This window comes from Balearica regulorum, chromosome 5 (genome assembly GCF_011004875.1).
Source record: "Balearica regulorum gibbericeps isolate bBalReg1 chromosome 5, bBalReg1.pri, whole genome shotgun sequence".
Taxonomy (NCBI): domain Eukaryota; kingdom Metazoa; phylum Chordata; class Aves; order Gruiformes; family Gruidae; genus Balearica; species Balearica regulorum.
Window position 1 is genome coordinate 17,985,226 of NC_046188.1, and position 23,603 is coordinate 18,008,828.

Here is a 23,603-nt window from a genome sequence, read left to right on the forward strand (position 1 = left end):
ACAGTGTTAGACATCTTGCGTCTTGAAAACGAATGAGAGATAATTCATTTTATGATATTGCATTAAAAGGTTATCTATCCCCATAAGCCTTTTATAAGACAGGTCAAAACCCCCAAAAAACCCAACAAAACCCAAAATCAACCCCAAAATCTCAGCCAAAAAGCAACAACCACAAAAAATATCAAAAGCCCAAAGTCACATTTGAAGGCACCACTCCTTAGAGGTGACTCGGTAAATAACAAGCAGGGGGAAAATTAGAGGTTATGAGGTGAGTCAAAATAGTTTCAGGTTGTCCATACCTTCTTACACATGGAGACAGGATACAGAAATATTTCAGGGTTCTTTCCAAAGACTGTTATAATATGCAAAATTACCTCATCTCCATGGGAAAAGAAGAGACCTTTGTAAAACTAAACCAGCATCTCCAGGATGGAGAGAACTCTGGGTAGCTCCACTCAGAGGAGAGGGGTTGCAGGGGGTGTAACAAACTAGTTTTTATAAAGAAGAGCCAGATAAAGCCAGGAGCATTAGCACTTTCACCTGTCTGCTGAGAGAGAGTGCGAGAAATCCCAGAGAGCAGCTAGTGACAAGATGGATGGGATAAAGGTAAAAGTATGCAGAACTAGGCTTTACTGAATTAAGAAACTAGGCTTTACTGAATTAAGAAACGAAAGTTCAATATGTGCTGCTTTTGAGTTGCTTCTTGTTTCTTTTCAGCTGTAAAGCTGGTTTGGGGGGGGGGGCAGTTAGCAGATATCTAAAAATAAGAGAGTATGAAATTCTTGAGTGCCTGAATGTTGCAGGTGTTCTCCGATGGCAGGAGGAAGGGTTAGCCACACAGGACAGCTTTTAGGCATCTGGCTGCTATCATGAAAGAGTGCACCAAAAGCCACCAATCACTTTGAAACAACAGGAAAAATGACTCCTTCAAAGCCCTGTTTGAATATATATATTCAATTTGCTAAGTTTTACACATCTCTGTTTTTAGACTTGTTCTCTGCCCTAGAAATCCAGCCTGCTTCTCAAGCACTTAGCATCATCAGTTCATAGTTTTAACAATTTTCTTCACCTCATTTTCTTCTGGAGTATTCAGAAGAGGCTTTTGGATTTTCATATGTAGAATGCGGGGGGCGGGGGGGGGGGGGAGCAGCCCTCTAGGTTCTTCACAGATAGCATCACTTCACAGCCGAGAGTCTCCAGTCACACTAAGTAGGCCTCAAAAAGTGATTATCGGATGAAAAATGAGCTGCCAGCACGTTTTTATTTTCACACATTACTGACACCCAGGTGGCACTTGTACCTCACTAACGTCAAGTGCCATGTCCCTCCTGCAGACCCTTGTAGCTCTGAGGATGCAAAGCTGAAACGTGAAAGAGTGGGATTTTGTTCTGTCCGTTTTCCTCCTGCAAGAGCGATTTCCAGACCTTCACCATCTAAAATGCTACCCGTGGGAATGTTACCCCTTCCCTTAGGGATGTGCCGAAATGAAAGAGGCAGCCTGCTGAAGGTATCACTTGCGCCCACAGTATCGCCTCAGATGCAGCAGGTTCTTGTCTGTGCCCTGCAGAAAGCATTAATGTGCTATTGAATTTCCAGAGACCCATTTCATTTGCACTCACTCAGGAAACAGTGCTGCAGAAGAAAATCCAACAACCTTCACCTGCACTGATCAATAAATTTATTTTAAGGCCTCCAAATAGCACCACACAGGCATGGGGCCTGCATGGCAGGCTGTTTATTTTGGGATGGTAATAGAACCTGATGAGAAAATAATTTTAGGATTGTGCAAGGTCAGTCTTAAGCCAGAGTATCTTGCAGTGTGTTGGGCAAGTGCAGTCATCCTTGCTCTTGCTGCAGGCACGCAGCTGCTCAGGCTGCCATTCCTAGAATGCTGGGGTGCAGGAATGACTTCTGCAAAACATGGAAACTGTCAGGCTCCTGGCAAATTGTCATCACCACGCAGAACAGGGCAAAGTTGAGGCTGTGTTATTTACAAAATCCTTTCCTGAGCTGAACAGTTTGTATATTAGTAACCCCTGGAAAAGTGTCATCCGCCCTGGCCAGGTCTTCCTGTCTTCGTCCTAATTGCTAGGAACAGAGTTCAAGGCCTTTTTCCCAGCTGTTCTGTGCCTAATCCACCATGTGTTTCTACCCAGCATCCTGCTGCACACAGCAGTTCACCACTTTTCCTTTGAGAGGACCTGGAGGGCAGAAGGCATGATCAGCCACGGTATACTGTATACTGACTATTTCTATGTAATGTAAGTTTACATGGACATAGTTTTGTTCAGAACAAATACAGCCGCCCTCCTTTCTCTACAAGCAGTAAAACAGAAGGCAGTTCACCAGGAGTTGAAGATAATGCACTTTTTTAGAGATTTCAGTAAGTGGTATTATTTTAGCTCTGTCCAAACCAAGTTGCATCCTCTCTCACCAGGACAGCTTAAGGTAAGCACCGAGCAGCTGTGCCCATCTTAGGGCAGGGGGCTGAAGGCCTCTTGTTCCTGTGCTCAGCCCCTGCCCTGTGAGAACAGCGATGGAGGAACAGCAGAGGGAAAGGAACCTTAAGCTGCAGTCCTGACTAGGCAGCATTTCGTGCCAAGAGCTCAGGCGATTCTGAATCAGAGGCTGCTTCCTTCCCAGGGACATGATAGCCCAACAGAGGCAGGAGACAACAGCAGTATTACAAGTCTCTAATCCCGTGCGCTGCGGGCAGATCGGCCGGTGTCCTGCAGCAGCAGTGCCCGTCTGAGGAGGGACTCTGGTCGGACAGGCAGGGTCTTCGCACCAGCTGAATAGGAGGAAATCATTTCTGACAGTGCAAGAGGTTGAAATGCTGGACCAGGGCCCCAGCGAGGCTGTGCAGTGTCCAGCCCCAGAGACCTGCAGCGCTGAACGGACAAAGCCCTGAGCATCCTCAGGTGCAGCCCTGCTTTGAGCAGGGCTTGGGCTGGTGACCTCCACAGGTCCCTGCCAGCCTGAATCACTCCACAAGCCTGTGGAAAAAAGCCAGTCTTGTGCCGCGTTTCAAAGTACAGTTGGTGAGTGATGCATGATGAGGCCCAAAAACTCTTGAATTCAACAGGAAAACTGCCTTTGATTTCAGTGGCTTTTATTTTAGGTTATATGTGACCTGCCAGTGTAGTTATTTCAGTGAATTATTGACAGATTCTATCACTGGGTGCAAAGCTGCGTTAAACCAGCTCTGTGCATGAAGTGGCCACTCAGGCTTTTTGGTTTTTTCTTTGCAGAAGTTGCCAGGTTCAGCAGGTCTCCCTGTTCCTCTCTCACACTGGGATCCTTTCCTTCTGAGTAAATGAGCGATGGTTGCACAATGTTTCTCTGCAAACGGGTGTTTGAGGAGGCCTTGGCTAGATTACACAACCCTACTTGGTCAAAGTCTCCTGAAACACTCTTGCCTGCTGATGGCTCACGTGAGAGCCAGAGCATGAGACAACACACAGCTATCTTGCCTAACAAAGGGCTGCCACAGATCACCAGACTGGACTGCTTCTGCCTGGTTTGCACCCCATGGCAAAGCAAATGCATAAAATCCCATGGAGCATTTAAAAACACCCATTTCATTCCCACGTTTGACTTTTTTTTTTTTCTCCTCACCATCCGAAATGTCAGAGACCAGCCCAAAGCAGCGCAGGACCCTGGACACCAGGCTTCAGATAGAAGGACATGCTGAACCTCTCCAGCATTCTCCACACTGGCGACTCAGAGCTTTGCCAGGGTCACCAAAGCAGCGGCACGTTTGTTCCAGACAGGCTGTTTCTGCATTACCCTGGCACAGGCAGAGCCTGAGTGCCACCACAGAGCTGTGAGCCTGGAGAGGTGGCACCCACCTCTGTCCTGGGTCCTCCAGGATCCCCTCATTTGTGTCATCTCCCAGCTTGTGTCCCCTGACAAGAGACAGCTGTGGTCAAGCCCTGGAGGAGCTGGGTCATCCTGTACCCCAGAGATGTGCGTTTAGCAAAGTTGTTGCTGGTGGTTTATACAATGTGACCAAAGAGGCCAAGTGCCCCAGGGTCTCTGAGCAAGCCCTGCTCTGCACCAAGCCCCCGCACAGGGATTTCCTTCCAGGTAGCTCAGCATCAGACACAGTAATTCACATTACTGTCAGTAATCTCCCTGAGTTTGGGAGAGCCATGGCAACCTTTGCAAATCAAATCAGAGCTTTAGAATCATAGAATCATAGAATATCCTAAGGGACCCAGAGGATCCTCGAGTCCAACTCCTGGCTCCACACAGGACCAGCCGAATCAGAGCATATGACTGAGAGCGTTATCCAGACACTTCTTGAACTCAGTCAAGCTTGGTGCTGTGACCACTTCCCTGGGGAGCCTGTTTCAGTGCCTGACTATCCTCTGAGTGAAGAACCTTTTCCTGATATCCAACCTAAACCTTCCCTGTAGCAGCTTCATGCCATTCCCTCGGGTTCTGTCACTGGTCACCAGAGGGAGGAGATCTGCGCCTGCCCCTTCTCTCCCCCTCGTGAGGAGCTTTGCAGTTGTTATGCCAGAGGAAAATGCTGCATGACAATTTGAGACCCTTAGTGAAAGACCACGGAAATTCAGCTGGCACTCCACGCAGTTTGAAAACTGGGACTAGACGTTGGTAAATTCCAGCCTCAGCCCGTTTGGCTTGCAGTGATTTAGCACTGTCATGGGTTCCATGTGCTCCACTGACCAGCTGTACATCCGTGGTTCCCCTTGCCCCGAGGTCCAGCTGCTGACTCAGACATCCCAGGATGCTGCGAGGTGCCCGAGCGCTTCACTTCATCAATCTGTTGCTTGTTCCTGGCCAGTGCAAATTCCAGTTGCTCTTCAGAAATATCCAGCAGAAGATCCATCCTAACTTACTTCCTCGCGTGTTTCTACTTTAGCCTCAACCTCATCAGATTACTTTAGGCTCATTAACTGTGAATGTTACAGTATAAAGATAACCTGATCAGGCCAAGGACTCTGGCAGACATAGACATCTTTGCTCCCCAGGCTTAAAAATAACTTGCAGAAGCCACAGCAGAACTAAGCTGCTGGTCAGACACCGCCCCCCCCCCCCCCCCCATTCTGTGGGTGTGGTGCTGGGGATCTCCAGCCCTGCTGTACATGGACCCCATGTGGCATGACACCTGTGCACAGGTGGTGGGATGAGAGGTGGGTCTGTGGCTTGGAGTCCTACCAAGGGGGGTGAGGAGGGCAGTGGGAGGTGGGCCAGAGAGCTAGTCTGGGCCCTGGTTTGGGTGGGGAAGGGAGGCAAGAAGCAGGTGAGGGATGTCTCCTTTGGGAGAGTGGGTAAAAAATGGAGGATTTGGAGAGTGTGTGTAGGGGGTAGGTTTGAGAAAAAAGGAAGGTTCATAAGTGATGCTGCCCAGAGGTTGGATCCTCCTGCTGCCACTGCTCCCAGGGTGAAAGCCAACATCATCCTCGGTATGGCCAACATGGAGCAGGTCAGCCCTCAGGACATATGGACATCAGTGTCGATACCTACAATGGAAACAGGACAACCAGCCTCTCTGCACTGTGTGTCAGGGATTTCACCAGAGGGGGGAACTGCCATGAGGCAGTCCCATCCCCCAACACGCAGGGATGGTGGTGCGCCGAGGCGCCAGGCAGGGCGTGGACGTGCTGCCTCACAGCAGAATGCCCAGGGGATGCAGCCCCCAGTGAGGGCCTGCCACCAAGCCATTGCACACGACATCCACGGCAGCATGGAGGAAGGATGAGAGCCGACGTACTTGCCGCAGCCTGCAGGATGGACACGGGGAAGGTGCTGTTGGGGCAGCGAGACCAGCACGATGGGGGTTCCCTGGGGGCCCAGCCCACAGCTACAGCCAGGACTGGGACAGCGGGGAGCACCAGGGGCAGCCCCAGTCCTGGGCATCAGGCACCTCCCTGGGCATGGGGACAGGCTGAGGCCAGGCAGGAGGGGTGGGGAGGCTGTGGGGAGCTGGAGACCAGCCCTGCTGCAGCATCACTGGGGCAGGGGCTGACAGCCCTGGGGGGCTGAAATGGGGTCCTGGGCCAGGTGGGGTGGCCCTGGGGTGGCACTGGAGGCAGCAACACCTGTGAGTGCCCTCAGGGCCCTGAGAGCAGCATCTCCTCTGTCAGATCGGTACTGGAAACCTGTAGTTCAGGTTTGGTCCCAGCATCCCCGGTGCCACCCTGAGAGCAGCACAGACTCCCAGCAGGAGCACGCTGCCCTGCAAGAGGTTAATGGCAATGCGAGGGAGGAGTTCAGCTCTGGCATCCTGCGGGCGTGCTGCCCAGAGGCAAGGCAGAGGTGCTGACAGATGCACATGAGCAGAAATAACCATGAATTTGGAGTTAGCTCAGTGCCGGTGTCACACACTGCAAGCACATGATGTCCTGGAAACCAAGATTGCTGTTATTCACTGTTCCTCATTCTTGGTTGTTGTCCCTTCCCAACAACACGCACGCAGACCGAACTGACAGATGCACAGCACTGGTTTGCGATCTGGCCAGTGTACGCTACAGCTGGGGCACGTAGATGCAGACATTTCAAGCTTCAGAGACTGACAGTGACCAGCTACATGTGGTACCATTTTACCTTTGGAGGTGCAGGAGTAAGGCAGGGACCTTGGGCAACTTGGCCCAACATGTCCCAATTCTTTTATGAATGTTAGTGGGAGGAAACAACTTCGAGCAAAAAAAGCAGCTTCGAGCAAAACCCACAGTAAAACACCTTTTCTTTCTAATCAGAGCTTTACTAGGCCTGATCCCAAATTTGTGTTGCTGCAGTGCAGGTTGCTTGCCTCCTGCATGCAGACAATCTGGTCTCTTGTGTTCCTAGTGGGAATCTTGCCTGAATGAAGGCACCCAGAAGACATAGACTGGTCTTGCAATAAAGGCTCCTGCTTCCATTATCCGGTCCTGAAAAACTGTTTGCAAATTTCATGAAACACATTTTTGCATTGGTTCAATTTATTCTGTGGGAATTTAGGTTTGCAGGAAAATTTAAGTCTACAATGACTGAATTACTGAAAGCACAGGTAGAAAGGACAATTAGTGAGTTCTGTCTTCAGTAGCCCGAATTTATTAAAGTAATAACCTGGTGGGACTTGTAGATATGAAAATAGTAGAGAAAATGACATCTGGGTAAAAAGGTATTTAATTCTAGCTCTTTTTGACTTTCAAATTTTAATCTAGTTTGCTACACTGGGCAAATTATTAAGTTCTTTACAAAGGTTTATTTTAAAATAATTGCACCATATGACACATGGAAATAAATATACAATTAACCAGACACTATCATACAACCAATGTGATTAAAACTGCTGTACCTGTAAAACTGATGGTGAAGACTTTCAATCTTTAAGAAAAATACATTGATGAAAATGCCTATGCTACCTGATTTCAGTGACAAATAGGTGGCAGAAAATGTATTCTTAGTGAACGTACAGGATTATCTTGCATGGTCTGTAGTTACGTGGATTTCAAAGGCAATGACATGTTGTAGACAGCAAGTCAGAGATGGAGTTCTGCTACAGGTGGCAACCCTATTCCACTGAATACATCAGATGACTCATTTTATTCAAACGAGGTGAACAGATACTGTAAGGTGTAAACACAGTCTTACCTCCAAACAGATTGAGGTGTGTGCAGACCTTTCACAGGCCTTGTGCACAGAGTTGATTCACACCTGCCATAATTTAGTATGGAGTAAATGTCCAATTTTCTGTAAGATCTCTGGATTTTCTCTGCTGTCCATTTACATTCTCGGACGTCGGCTGGTTGCCAGTGGGAGGTTCTAATGTTTGATACTTCAAGTTTTCCAGAGGAAGAATGTTCTCCTGAATGCTCCTTTTATTTCTGCAAATGAACTCTGCTGAGAAATGCCCTGTATTCAGACAGCATCTACAATTAGCACATCTGCCCTGTGTCAAAGACCACGCTCCAGAGACCTTCTGAGGCCTGCAGATACCAGAGTAGCTCATGGGATAAACTATCCAGCCCTTCCAGGATGACAGCAAACACAATAAAAGAGCATCACAGCCCTCAGGGAAAGTCTGACCCTTTAACAATTGGAACTGGTGGGGATTTATGGTCTATTGGTTTATAAATAAAATGGAAATCTTTCTTGGTTTCACTCTTCAGCAGGGAGGCTTTGATATGGTGAGGAAGAGCATCTTTGTCTAGCTGCAGCCACTGGTCATCAACATGAACAAAGAGTCCATAGTCCTTGGGATGGGTGACTTCAAACTTTTCGGCACACTGCTGGCTCAGCTGCTCAGTCGTGGTGTCGTTGCGGGAAGCAAGTGTCCTTGACTGAGCACCGATTTCCAGAAAGGAGATAGAGATGAAATCCTGGAGAGAAACATGAAAATGGATCTTGCAGTTAACACACTGACTTAGGACTGAAGGAGGTATATAGAATTCAACCCCAAAGCTCTAGCTGCCTAGAGCTCCTAAACATTCCCAAATGTCCTCCAGTCATTCCTCAATGCCTTAATTATTCTCTCCTTTCTCACTCTGACAAATAAGCTCTGAACCAGCAAATTCTTAAACTAACAAACTCTTAAACAAATAATTAGCCCTGTAAAGACACATAAGTGAAAGCTTTTTTCTGATTTTGGTGAATATCCCTAGTGAGCAGTCTGCAACAGTTCCTTCTCCCACCTTTCTGCAGCTCCTGAAGAAACAGGATGCAAAGAAGTAACAGACCAGAATAACAAGCCAAAACCCTCAAAGATTTGGCCTGAAAACCCCCTGTCTCATAGAAACAGGAAGGGGCTGGCAGTGCGGTGACCCTTGTAACTCCACCATCACCCAAACAGCACCTTGAGAGTGTGTCCTCCAAACTTCCTTCCATCAGTAAGGAAACTGAAGAAGAAGTTATGCTGAGGAGGCTGATTTACTTGTATCCTGTTTCAGGCAGTAACGACCATTGGGATGGCTGTCCTTTTGCCAAATTCATGAAGAACAGAATCTAGAGAGCTTTTGGCCACAGTGGAACCTGCGTGTTTAATTTGTATCTGTGAAGTTCAAAAAAATTCCCCACCATTTTGGTCAGAAAATACTCAGGTTCCCCAGCAGAAGTGAGATTTGCCAAATATATGGACTACTGATTTCCAAACTGCATTTATGGAGTATCACTGCAGATGATTAAGGCTGCCAGAGGGCTGTGCAGGGGCATGCTGAACACATCAGCAAACTGTTTACCTCTGCCAGGATGGGCTCACATGTCTCTGATGTTATCCCTCATTAAGGAATGGAAAACAGCCCTTACACTGCTGGAGGTGGTAGGAATCCTCTGGGGAAATGTGGCATTTGCTTGCTCAGCTATTATGCTCCATGCTGGGTTCTTGCTATGAGCTACTGCCAGAGCAGTGCTAGGAGCTGGATAGATATTTGGTGTATCCCATCCACCATTCACAAGTTCTGAGATCATCAGGGGCTGTTTGACTGCAACAGGGGAAACATATTCAACTCCAAGTCCAGGAGACTTTCCCCTGGCTTTGCCCTTGGCATTCACAATTTTCAGTTTTGCACAGTGGTCTTTACAGAACCTGAGATATGGCCTTTGCTGCCTCCCTGTGGGTGATAAATTGATCACAGGACATGGGGCTGTCAGGGCATCCTGACTGCCTGGTCCCGCACCCAGCCTCACCATGGCTAGAGGCCCAGAGCACCCATCCCTCCTGGAACTCCCTCCCACTGGTGCACGGGGAGGACTTTGCCGGGCCATACACACCATGGGCTTCAAATCAACACACAGCATGGACTTCAAAGCTAGCCAGCCATTGTTGAGTCTGTCCTGCTGCTGAACAGAAGTGAGGCTCTGGAAGATGCTTGTCTCACTAGCCCTTGGGATGTCTCAGGTCCTCCTACAGCTTTATGCCATCTAGGAACCACCCCTGCACCACCTGCTCACATCTCCTCAACTTAGCCCTTGATTTCTCCAGGGCCTAAGGGCAATGGAGAAGACGGGCTCCCTGCCTCCCCACCACAGCTCTCCACATGTGAAGGTTCCTAGCACACCACCGTCGAGAATGCACAACAAAATCACTCTGCAGTCATATTTAAGTACTTCAAGACTTCAAAACGCATTTTGTAAGTAATATATATTTCAAATGAGGTGTTCTTTTAAGATTTGGGAATCTTGCATAGTATGTGCTCTTGTTTTTTAATAGTGATATGGGTTAATTTTGTTTTAAAATTATTATCATATTAAAAATTAGAAAGCATGGAGAGAGCATGTTCATCTTCCAGGCTTTTTCCCTAGAAAGTAATGCCAGCTACCTGCACTGATGAGCGGGAAGCCCGGGCCTTGTTCAATGTCCTCCGCCGCTCCCAGCGGTGAATGGAGTCCTGCACCTCCATGCTCAGCTGCCGCGTGACGGTGATTTTGTCGTAGTTCTTGATGTGCTCCAGGGCCCCATAGGTGGTGGTTAAATAATAGGAGCCTGCAAAAGGAGAAGGTCTTGTATGAACATCACACCAGCATAGGCCATTCATTTTCTCTTCCATCCTGCCTGCTTGTGCCCATGCAGTGGGGGCTAACATTTACACTGTCTGTGCCTCGCTGCAGGGAGTGCTGGGGTGCCTGATGTTAACCTAAGAGAAAGGAGACCTAATGCCCAGTGTCCTCCACCCCCTTCTGATGCACAGCAATGTCACTGCCCACACTGCTGAGGCTGTAGATGCCCTGGAAAGGAACACAGACTGAAGGTAAACGACTACAAAAGCTGCTTTCATAAATAAACCCAAACTAAGGCCTTTGACCACAGATGGTTTATTCTTTGCGGCACAGATGTCTTTTTGTTGTGTTTAACATGTCTCTAATTTGGGTTCCTGAGCAGTCCCCAAAACGCAAGGAAATAGTAATAATCATAGTGATTTCCGCAGGAAAAGCACAAGGCCTGGATTCAGCGCCTCCAGCTCTAGCTACATGGCTGGAATGTTTAGATCCTGGGCCCCCTCTGGGCTCAGCACCGTTGAAGGATGTGTCAGACCTGCAAGGACAAGTTAACCTCTACTCCCTCCATCTCTATCAGCTAGATAGGGAGCCCAGATGTTTGGCTGAGAGTGATTCCTGGACCGGTGAGAGTTCTGGGATAAATCTTGGTAAAGAAGGCAAACGGGATAAAGCCGTAAAAACCTGCAGGCAGTCCTTTTCCCTCAGAAACTCCCTGACTGCCATAGTGTTGGCTGCAGCAGGTAATAAATAACCAACTGCAGCAGCCAGGGAAGCAGCTGGACAATGATAAGAACAGGCTTCATCAACAGAGATGACAATACGCCCTGATAAGGGGACAGAGTTTAATATGAGGAAGCCGCTGCTTTGGTTGCGGGGCAGCCCAGTGTCAGGGCAGGGCCCCAGCGCCGGGTTAATTAAAAGTGCTCATTTTCTCAGCTCCCTCCCGGGCTCAGCTCCGCTGATGAGCGAGAGGCCCGGGCCGGGGTCTCCTTTGAACAGAGGGAAGGAGTCAGCCTGCAGAGCTGCTCCAGCAGCAGCGCGACGGGGACATGTCCCCCGGCCCTCCAGGTGAGAGCACGCCTGGCCTGAGGCGGGGCGGGGGGCCCGGCGCCGGCAGGGCCGGCGGTGCCGCGTCGTCTGCGAGTCCCCTCGTTGGGCCGGGCCCGCCGGGCCCACCGCCCCGGCCTCTGCGCGACCCCCTGCTGCTGCTCCCTCACCCCGGGTGCCAGGAACACGGGGAGAAACAAATCTGCCCGTCAGCTGGGCGGAGCTCCCCGTTTGTAATAAGTTTGATAATAATTGCAGTGGCCTGTAGATGGCACTTCCACACCGCCCAAACCTCGCGGCAGCCCGCCTGGCCGTTCATAGCCCTTCCTCAGGCTGTGATGAGCTCCGCCGTCATTGCAGCTGGTTGCGTAAGTGGTGGCTAAGACAGCATTTTATTTAAGAGCAGTATTTTTAGAGCACCATTAAAGTTTGGTGTAGCGGAGGAGAGACCAAGATGTAGGTCGGCATACATCAAAAAGACTCTCTTTTTCTGTACTGACTCCAACAAAGTGCTGCTGAGAAGAGGCTAACAAGCCTGCAAGTGCCACTTTCCCCCTCTTAAATAAAGTTACTACCCTCCCTCGTTTGTCATTCAGTGTTTCTCCTGCTCTGGCAGAGGCAGGGGTGCCCGTGATGGGTGTATCCCTTCCCTCAGAATCCAGGGAGGAAGATCTCCCAGTGCCCCACGACAAGAATTCATTACATTTCCTTTAAGAATTATTTTTTCTTCCACTTTCCACACAGTCATTCCGCATCATCTGTCCTTGCCTTTGCCCCAGCAGTCAACGTCACTGTTATAAAATTCATTCAAAGTAAATTTTTAATTTGGAGGCCAGATTTAAATGCTTTTGTGTATTGACCTGATGTAATTCCACAGTTTTCTCACTTCTGCTTTCCTTTTTTCCCCTTTCATTTCTGTGCCTGAATCACCTTTTGCCATTTAACTTAGAAAGGCCTGACTCCAGTTGACTTTTGCCAGTTCCCATTTTAGCCCTGCGTTTTGCAATCTCAGAGCTGTCTACACTGAGACGTTCTTTTTTTTCCCGTTCCCTGTATCTGCAGTTACTTACTCCCAGTCTCCTTTCCGATGCAGTTATTCAGCCAGTTTGATCTGGGACTCCCTCACAGTTTTCTCCCTTTGACTGGAGTACACATTTCACACAGCCTTTGCATCTTTGGCTTAAGAGAACTTCCAGCCAGCTTGGTCTTCGATAGCCTGAGCTCCCCAATCTGGCTGACTTCAGTAACCAGCCTGGTAGTGTGTCTTTTTAAAATGAAGAACCTGTGGGCCACTTCCTTACCAAAAATAGCTTTATATGTCAGCAAAATGCTGTGCTTAGGCTAATATTTTTTCTGCTAACAATTTTTTTCAGCAGGAAAATTAGCTTGGGCAGAAACCCCTCACTCAGATGATTGCATTACTACTGCTCATTCTGTTAGTACTTATTTTTGCCCACCTCTGCACTATGCTGGGATGACATGGTCTTAGTTACAGACTTATACCTCCATTAAATAGAAATAAAATTAGTCTGCTGTTGTTCATCCAGGACTCCTTTCTAGAATTTCAGTATTTACCAAAACAAAGTCTAATAAACCCCATTTAATTGGTTTAGTGACTACTTGGTGAAAAATTATCTGTATCCCTAATTCAGAGTGCGTAACCCTGACGCTGTTAGTAGCATTTGCTTCCCAAGCTATATTTAAGAAACTAAAGGCCCAAAGTACCCTGGGGTATTTATCCCTCTAATAGCAGAGGTCTTTATTCGCATCCAAACCAAATACTCCTCTCTAACCTGAATTTCCTTTCTCTGCCTCGCTATGATGCTCAGCCAGAGAACATTGTCAAAGGGGTCACTCAAATTTAAGAGTGACCATGAGAATGACGTGTGGCCCCAGGCATACAATGCAGTTTAAGAAATGTGCTCTTTTCTCATTGGAATAAATAAAAGTGTCAGCAAAATGGATTGCAGCAGCAGTTTAATTTTAGGCAAAGACCTTTTAACTTTTCAGCCTTTGGGCCAAGGAACACTAGAGGTCTCTGTTCAGGTTACTAATCCAGCAACTCAGTTCTCATTTATGCTGGGTCCCTGCCTTTCTAGCTGGTGTCTAAGGGCACTGCTAAAAACAGTTAAAGTGTTTGACAATAATTTTAGAGCCTCAGATCTGAAAAGCTTGTCCAAAGCTTATCCACAAAGCCTAGCCAGAGCCTTGCTGCCCCACTTCCACTTCAGCGAGGTAAATAATGATTTCCAGAGTGAATATCCCAGGAGAAAACACTGTACTTTACCTTCCCCTAGCTGCAGAGCAGGGTCCATGAGCTCCATCATATACTCCACATTCAGAAGGACTTCAGTCAAGTTGCTGCGGGCCAACACATACATGAGCACGGGGAGGAAATCATCTGCACCGTATGGCTTCCCTGAACAAACAGAAACACAGAGTGGTCCCAATAAACTCACCACAAAGACACATTCCCATACAACAGTGACAGCTTCTCATGCAGCATGTCCTTTGCAGACTTTAATTTACATTATCTGAAGAGTTAAAGCTTGAAAGCACCACCGCCAAAAAAAAAAGGCTGAAAAAGGGAAAGTTAAAAAGTAAGTAAACTTGCTTCAAGCCCACAATATGAGCTTGAAAATTTTTAGTGAGCTCCATTTCTGCTATTCTTTATTAACTGGAGAAAATTAAACTTTATGGATCACAGACAAGGGACAATCCTTGAAGAGTGCAAAGGCTGCCAGCTCAGCCCTCTGATTTAACACTGCCATCAAGACTGCAATTCACATTTTCTATATTAGCAGCAAAGTTGTCTATATGCATTAGGGGTGTTAACAGTCATCATTATAAATAATTACTACTTAGAATAGAATCCAAACTGCAGCTTCATCACATAAACAGGAAAGAATGGAAAGGATAACTTTTCTTATTTGAAAGATGCTTTCACTTTCTACCCACATGTCATAAATTCATCATGGACAACCTGTAATAACAACTTGCTTAACAGGCCTATCTTCCCAACATTCAGGGCTGACCATTCCTCTTAACCTAAGCCCAGACAGCTTTCATTCTGAATGCCCTCCCTCAGACGGTGGGCGGTTGTCCTCATCTGAGCACTTGGATGTGTTGGTTTCATGGGCCATGTGTGTCTCACTTGAGAACCATTTGCCCCACCTCAAAGAATCAAAGCTACCCTTGATGCAGCTTTGGTGAAATTATGCCCTAGCCATTTTTGGCCCATAGTCCACATGCCCTTCCATGGTAGGGCATAAATTCCTATTTATCAAATGTTCCCACTGAGTTATTTCAAATCTTTGCCATGAGTCATCCTTTCTTTTTTTGTCATTCATAGCCAATGCTGATTCTCCATTGGCAAAGAAAGATACTCTTCTGAAGCCTTAAATAAACATGAGCTTAGCCCCTGAGTAAAAAAAAAAAAAAAAAAAGCGTGGCTTTAAAATAAACCCAGTAATATATCTAGTGAACAGAGAGCTGATCCAGTTAAAACAAAAGTGCTGGAGGATGAGAGACTGTCAGGGCTGTAGTTCAGTCTAACAGAGTCTGCACATGCCACAACATAGACAATTTATTTAATGAAAGCTGGATTAACGCATTCAATTCTGTTTGCTTTATTATGGCTGCCTTTAGCTAAATGACACAGCCTTAGGTCTTCAACCAAACTATAAAAGGACTGTATTGTTTCATTAACATCTGGATGAACATTTCGTTTGTCTGTTGTTGCCTTGGCTTATGTCTCTGTGAAAGCTTCAGCTCTGTGAAGGGTCCAATTCATTACTGTCATATATATTACTTTAATAAAAGCAGCTTAGTATTGCAGCTATTTAATATTGTCTAGCAAAAAAAAGACAACAGAACCAAGACATGAAAATGTACTAGAAAAACTGGACAGAGAAAAGCCCTATTCTCCTTTTGACCTGAGTAAATCAGATGCCAAAAGAGTTAGTTCTGTATAAAACTAGTTTAAAGGAAGATGAAGTACCAAAGAGTTTGCTAGGCTCATTTTTTACCTTCTTTAAGAACTTCTTCTTTCTACTGTTGTTACTGTTACAGTTACAGTTACAGTAACTGTAGTAGTTACTGACTGGCATGGATTGGGTGCTTCTGACTTCCTGAAGCCCAGGGGATTTCCAGTGCAACACCAATAGCAGAATTTTCTCTTCCCTACCACTTCTTTTTCATGGCCAATCCATGTTGTGTCTGCTAGGGCATCCAAGAAAATTGCTACTTCACAACATGAATTCCTATCCACTGGAAAAAAAATGCTGTTTTGTTTTGGGGTTTTTTAATAAAATATCACCAAAAGAGATCACCAACCAGCCAACAGACTGACCAACTAATGCAGAGTGGAAACAGCAACTTGGAACTAAACAATTTTGTGTCCTCAGCCTTCAACTTCTAGTGTCAACTGAAATGAAAGTTAGAGGACACTTTTCAAGATCTCCTACAGAATCTATTTCTTTTTTATTGGCTGAGAAGTGGTTGTATTTACAAGCAGGCACCAAGTCAATTATTTTTCATTGCTGTCTATCTCATCTCTAAAAGCCGATTTAGCTGCTCTGCCCACCAGCCCTTGTTATAAAGCTTTCTCAACTTTAAGATTTCATAGCAATATTATTGGACTCCCAGCTGTTTATGTGGCTTAAATACGAAAATCTGATATACAGTTTGATTAATAAACTCAGAGTAGGGATGTCTGACTGCAATAATAGAAAGAGTACTCATTCTCCATATGCTGTATGCTCATAACCTTCATAAATTACTACACATCATTTTAATCCACTTGTGGGAATATGAAGCCTGATTCTTACATACCGATGTCTGGAGCTAAAGCTGAAGTCAGCAGGACCTGTAGGTGTCAACAAAAGAAAAGCAGAGCCATTTATCAAGGATCTAGCTCTGACTTCATATGTTGCCACAAACTTCCAGTGTTTCCCAGGGCAGGTCAGGCATGATATATTGTGCCTACTTCTTGTAGGCATTGCAACAGCTTCTCTCCACTGACTGCACATGGAGCCAAGGCTGGGTGCCCGAGGGGGCAGGACTCTTAACCCCCCCTTGTTCTCCTGGCCTTGGATGTCACAGCAGGCACAGGGACTAGCTTAGTATGGCAGACCAAGTATGGCCCTGAGATGCCCTTTATCTCAGTCCATCTGTGGGGATAATAGGAGCTGTCAGCAACTCAAATATGACCAGAAGCAGGAGGCACAAAGTTATATGAAATAATGCCTGTGAACCAAGACAATTGAGAGGTTGGTGCTGCTCATTGTCCTGCAACCTACAAGCTCCCTGCACCATGAGAGGCACCAGAGCACTACCCAGTGTCCATCTGGGGGCTGCAGCAGCGATGTTGTCCCCAGGCTGCTGCCGCCTCCTCAGGTCCACTTTCAGTCTGGGCCAGAGCCAAGCTCGCAGACCTGTATGTCTAGCTCCATCTGTGGTCTCTCACAGAGGGGTATGTTTGCAGATGACAGAGTTAAATCTAGCTCTGACCCTGCCAGCGGTCTCAGTGACGCTGGGACTGAGCTTGCTTGTTCAAGGTGGTGGTGTCCTACTCCAGATATGACATGCTTGCTTTATTTCCCTCTCTTCCCTGCAGGATCAGGAAACATTTATTTCATAAATATCTATAAGAAGCTTAAAATAAGCCTTCTCTTGTGCCACAAACTCATCCTATTATGTTTACAGCAAAGCAAATACAATGTCAGCTCCTGGCTAGGATGCAGCACTTGAATAGAATGGGTATTAATTAAATACATGATTTAAAGCAACTGGAATTCTGCCCAAGCCTCCATAAAGAAATTACAGCCTATTTTAACACATTCATGCATTTCTTTTCCCTCCATGTATATTCTGACAACTAGCAGACAGTGATGATGCTCTGCACCTTGCTCTGATATTTTACTAACACATTATGGCATGATGTCTAGCAGTAGTTCTCCAGGACATAGGAATTTTAGCCTCATTTTATAGCTGGGAAACCTGAGGTACAGAAAGATTAACTGAGATTTGTCCAAGATCATAAGAAAAGATTGTGACCATCCTTCTGCTCATTAGTATTTTGCTGTCTCTTGTCTATCCCATACTTCAGCAAGATATGATTTATGGTATAGTTGAATTAAGAGAGTTAATACATGCAGGCAGCATGAATCCATTTCAAAAACATATGTTTTATGGATCAGAGGAATTTGATCCCCTTGAAAAATTTGAACTGGCTCTTTAATTCAAATGTAGAAATTGCACTAGGCAGAAAAAAGATACAATCTCTAGTCCATCAGCCTTCATTAATAGTAACTTAAATACAAAATATCCTCTTCTTGAAGATAACAAAGTAAAAGTATTACATACAGCTTTATTTTCCTTCTCAGAAGTGAGATGTGATAATAAGCAGTGTGGTGGGATTGCTCTGGCTTAGTTTTAGGAGCTTCAATCATAGGTTCTACACTGGCTGCTGAAGTATTTGAGGCCAGTTTCCTTTTCACATGCTCAGCCGTCCCACTGAAAACGCACTGCTTCACGTCCATGCCTTTGTCAACTGCAGAGCCATATAGGAGTGCATCAAGGCAACTAACATCTGTCTGCTCAATTCTATAGGGGATGACAAACTTAATCCTAAAAGCTAGGGAAGAGAAATGTTCCAATGGAATATATGTCCTATGTATCCTCTTTTTCCAAAAGCACCCTATGTATTAGTAATGCAAAACTATGCAATAGAAATTATTAAATCAGATGTTTTAGGGCCAGTCACCTAGCCAACTCCATCACTAGTACAGAATTGGTTTTGAACTATATGCTCCAGCTCCCTGTGCAGTTCAAAGGTACTCCAAAAATGAAGCTTCATAAACTTCGGTAGCGCACAAGTTAAAAATGTTGCAGTAAGAAAAATGTTCCTGTGTTCATTCTTTTTGAATCTCCTTAGAAAGCAATCTCCCCGTCTTTCAAACTTCCAGCTTAAGCTTAGAGCCTTTCCATGCCTGATCTTCCCTGCTCATGGACTGACCAAGTATGGCCTGTTTGTTTTACACAGTATTTATTTCTTCATAAACCAATGCCTACTGCTCCTCTATTTTTGCTTTTCCATGATTTCTCTTCCACAGAGTGGCAGTGCCCAGGTGGCACAGGGCTGGGAGCTCCAGTCTCACCATTGCCAGTACACACCACACATATTGCAGATTTATCACTTGTTTATCAAGTGTCACTTATATTTTTTATAGAGAGAAAAGCAGAGATTCTCATTCTACTCCTACCACACAAAATGTCTTTGACATTTTGTCTGAGTAAAGGTATTTCTGAAAGATAAATAATAAGCAGGTTTTTTCTACATAAGATTACAGTGCTTCCATGTAAATCATCTATGGGCCCAACTCTCCCTGTGGGTGTTGCCTTCCAAATGTAGGAGCAGTCAGAGAGTTGGGAGCTTACAGCTCCCCATGAGTCCTGCCTCTTACTTTTTCTAGTGCACAGATAAAAAAAGCCACCAAAAAATGGCAGCCAGTTGGTGAGGGGTGGGTTTCCAAACTCTTCTTTTTCTATTCTTTTAATGCGTCGTATTCTTACTAACTACTCCTAGTATTTTTAGCAGGCAGGTTGCATACTTTTAGATTATAGGTTACATTCTTGGAGGCATATGTTGCTGTTATTTCAGTTTGCACAGAACTTGGAAGAGCTCAGTGGGACACTACAATGCTATCATAATTGTCCCTTTGGGGAGGATTTACTTACTAATACCGCTGCCTACACTGTACATGTGAACATATGAACCAGTACCCCTAAACTCCTTTTATAGCCAGTGATGAACTAGTCAATTTCATCAGTGGAGTTTGTCATGAGTCATCTCACCCTAAAGCAGACACCTACATCTAGCCAGATGAATCAACTGAACTCCATCTAATAAGTCCCCATTGTATATAATGAGAAGCTAGACGTGATACCCATCTGTGGCCACCTACAGCTAGATGTAGCTATAGATGAGTCCTACTTCATCATAGATCTATATCTTGTAGTTGTACTTAGAGGTCTGCTGGGAGAAAGGTGTATTGACAAAGACTGTGAATTTGAATTTGCCTTCCTGATTCCTTGTGATTAATCAGATCCACAGGTTGATTGCCTTCAATTTGAGGGACAAATATTAGTTTAAACCAGCTGAGGATCTGGCCCATTCAGTTCATAGTCTAAGTATCAGGGGGTTCAACCACAGCCAATTTTTCAGCCAGGTTTTGTCATGTAGTATGAATTGCAATCAAACCAAAGAACTCCTCCTTTCTTAAAATGGTCCAATATACATGGAGTCAATCAAGGCTGACTTCAAAGTTTCATGACTCTTTCAGCAGTTTAAAGATGGGCACTGCCAGAGGCACAGATGTTCCTGAGTAAGCTTATCCCTAGTTTTAAAGAAAACTTGGTATCTGTTGGGACACTCTGGCCAAATGTGGACTGCTGTACAGGGGTCTGAAAATGTTAAAAAACTTGTGCTTTCATACGGGTCTGAAAAAAAAAGGTGTTTGATTTGGTGGTATTTGCACTTTGCTTTGAGATATGAAACCATATTCTTAGGTTAGCGTGTCAGCGTGTCAGATTAAAGTGAATAAAGACCTGGCCTGAGTTGCCAAACGGCAAATTAAACTAGACAACATAAGTAGTTACCGAACAGATAATTTTTCTGACAGAAGTGGTGGAGGGAATGATTAGTTTTGTGTTCCACCTGCTCTGATCTTGGAAGGGAGGGAACTCTAACTCAGCAGTGAGTAAAAGGAGCTAAAAGAAGAACAGACTATTGCACAGGAAGCTGAGCATGGCCTCTGCTCTTCCTGTGCGAAGAGCACTGTGCTGCCTCAGGGCTGGCTGAAAGCAAAAGGGACCCTGGGCCACTGCTCTCATGACAGGCAGAGAGCAGGAGGAGAATTCCTACCCGTTGAAATCTGTTCTGAGCAGCCCGCAGCACACTGTTCTGCACACTACCAGTGGGAATTTCCTGTCAGAAAAATATTTCAGTTTGCTGAATGTTTGTCTTTGCCAGGTGGAAAATCAAAGTGATCTGGGGTCAGTTCAGTTTGTTGAAGAGGTTTCACACATTTCACTTCTAAGTGGGTCTACAAGACATTTCACTCAATTTCTCTCTGAGTCCACTGTCTTCTGGGAGTTAGACTATAGTATTCTCCTCCCCTTAACCTCTTTTTCTGGTCTGAACTCGTTGGGGTACATTTCCTTAATTACAGGCCAGTTTCCTTCTGACCAGGCCCTGATATGCATCACTGATCCTATAGACTGGAGAGGGATCTGGATGGACAGGGGTGAAGTCAGCTTCAGACCTACACCCCACTTGCAGTAGTACTCAACATGAGAAAACAGCTGAGCTGGCTGAAATGAAGCGCTTTGGTTAGTGTAGCAAACCACAATGAAATTCTCTGATTTCATGAATGCCAATCTTTTAAAACATGTAGGGTTTTTTGAATTATTTCCCCAACCCCTAATTTCTGCTACATAATATGACACAACGGCATTTCCTTCAACAGAGAAATTCCAGCCCTGAGCTAACTGAGGTGTGACAGATACATAAAGTACCACCAGCATCGGAAGGAGACCATGTGCCCTATGTGGGTTTTAATAAGGCATGCAAGTCTTTGATCTATACCAAATTTACTCTCAAACTTAACACAACTATTTTAACAAAGTTATAGCAAATTCCCCTACGTGTTTCCAAATCTTCTCATAATACTTGTAGACAGTCAGAGGTCCTATCCGCCCTGCAGCTGAGGCTTAGCCCTGGGGTGGCTTTTTGCTCTGCTCTTAATGTGTCTAGATTGGTCATGGAACCTTGCTGCATACTGCCCAAGGGATGACCCTGAGGTGAGACTCGGAAGAGACACAACAATTCCTATATGAGTGCTCCAAGGCTGTTGTCAGTACAAAATAAAGCAGAACAGCTAAAGGCACCTTTGGAGATTGTGAGTTCTTGAACAACCGCAGGTTGTTGCAAAGTAATATCTGGCTTCTCTCCAAATTTCTGAGTGGCTGGTCATCAGCTCACCAGTATACAAAGAAAGCTCTTAAATTGGCAAGGCAGATTCCTGGAGGAAGGGGCTTCCTGGTCTACCTGCAAATATACATCCTGTCTGCAGGCCAAGGGCTTAATGTGTGTATGTAGTGGCTGGCCTGAGGCTCAAGTAATATTTATACTTCCTCACACCAAAGAAGCTTCGTAGTGGCTTTTGGAATTCACTGGAGCATCAGGAATATAGTACTAGCATTCTGCGTCTCCTCCTCAATGTAGGCAAAACTTTGTAAAGGCCAAATCAAAAGACTTTTCCCAAAGACCCATCCCTAGAATTTACCATTAAGCTGCCACAAGCTGGGACAGAGCTCTAAGGATTTATGGAGAGCTGTGTGAAGACCTGTGCAAAAAGGACATTACCCATAAAATACACATAGGTATCCATTTTTTGGAGTTGTGGAGCTTAAAGTTAACCAAGTAACATCTTATACCTGTTATTATTGCAGAGAACCTCAGAGTCACTAACCAGCCCATTCTGAACACAACCTGTGGACAGCTGATACCAAACACACCGACAATCACCATTACCTCTGATCTGAATATTATCACATCAACTGTATCATAAACTCTGTTCCTTTGATACATGGAGAAGGACCAGTGAGGGATACCATTTCAGTAGGAGTGCTGTACCTGGGTTTCCCTGAGCCATGGAGTCATAGATGAGTTTGCAGGACTTCAGCAAGATGGCAATCTTCTTTTCTGGGGAGTAGGCCTTGTGCATGGTTGTGAACTTGTGAAGGATCTTTTCCAGCACAACGGTTTCAGGCACACTGGTCGTGACACCCAGGTCAGTGGTAGTTGTGTTTTGTATCACAAGCTGGTTCTCTTTTAGCTGCTGTAAAGATCCATCTTTGTTGTGGATTTCTTTTAAGTAAGAATCAATAGCTCCTTTTAAAGGTTTCAGGACACATTTGTACAAAGCCGTCTCAGCAATCACTTCTGCATAGAGAAGGGAGAACACAAAAGTCCATGATAAATTACACAGTAGTATAGGTGCAAGTAAAACTCCTAACCAAGCATGTGGTTGGGTATTCATGTACTACTGCATAGCTGTGAGCAGGGAACAGAAATTATATCCCAGAAAGTCAATGTTTCATTACCAACACCCTCCAGAAGTCCTGAATAGGCTTGATATGAACATCAATGCACAGTCTCTGCCACTGGAGCCGTAGGAGAGCTCCTGCTACCAGCAGCCCCTGCTGTCTTTGCCTGACTCCTGGCTGACCAGCACAGCACTGTCAGCCAGCAGGAAAGCCAGCTCTGGGAAGAGATGAGGAACCTCACCTAACTGTGCTTTTTTTCACAGCCCTGCCCTTACAGATGCCCAGGTGGGATGCATCTCACGCCCCTTCTGACATGTCCCTGTGACCTGTTTCAGATATTCACTTTGGGATGAAATCAGTTGGATCCTCAAAGCACCCCTTTCTCCTTAGTGACTGAAAAGGGGCTGTAGCCACCACCTCAGAGGCAGACACTAACATCTGGTCAGAAGTTTCCCTCTTACTGCTCAAGCGACTCTAACTTACTGATACTTAAGTCACCTCTTATGCCACCTGTGGATGAGGAAATAGTCTGTGTGGCATGAGCGTTTGCTTAATATTTAGCAAGAGACAAAAGGAAGCATGAGAGACTGTGAGAAAGTCTGTTGTCTGACTTCTAGAAACCAGAGGCAGAGCTAGAGGGACTGCAAGAATCCTCTTGTCACCCCTGCACTGAGGCAAAAAGGTCACTGGCAAAAGAGTTCATCTGTTCAGTCAGTGAGGAATGAAACAGAGGGCAGTAACATTTATGTATACAAAATGCAACTATTTTAAAGAATCCAGGTAGGACAAATTCAAATGGTAAAACTTCCATAGTGGGAATCCCTGTCCTCCACAGGAGAAGACAGCCCTGCCTAGGCTGACTGGGCCATATCATCCTGTTAAGGAACTGCCAGTGAGCAGCGCTAGATCTAACCAGGCGTGTCTATGTGAAGGTGGGGGGATCCTTGCACACACGCAGCTCTACCAAGTAGAACAAGGACACTTCTTCTTTCTGCCTC

General features: G+C 45.7%; 2 protein-coding genes across 2 annotated transcripts in view; both read right to left on the reverse strand.

The window, feature by feature from the left end:
* Positions 1–23,603, reverse strand: part of SLC24A4 (solute carrier family 24 member 4) — a 410,963-nt gene that overhangs the window by 223,498 nt on the left and 163,862 nt on the right. The gene's annotated exons all lie outside the window — the stretch shown is intronic.
* The window catches only part of RIN3 (Ras and Rab interactor 3), a 69,729-nt gene continuing 53,056 nt past the window's right edge, over positions 6,931–23,603 (reverse strand). The window contains exons 7-10 of the mRNA XM_075753651.1: positions 22,193–22,501; positions 13,781–13,912; positions 10,269–10,432; positions 6,931–8,333 (exon numbers count right to left, since the gene is read on the reverse strand). Coding sequence (XP_075609766.1) covers positions 8,025–8,333; positions 10,269–10,432; positions 13,781–13,912; positions 22,193–22,501 — 914 coding nt within the window. The 3' untranslated portion in view covers positions 6,931–8,024. The remainder of the gene's footprint in view (positions 8,334–10,268; positions 10,433–13,780; positions 13,913–22,192; positions 22,502–23,603) is intronic.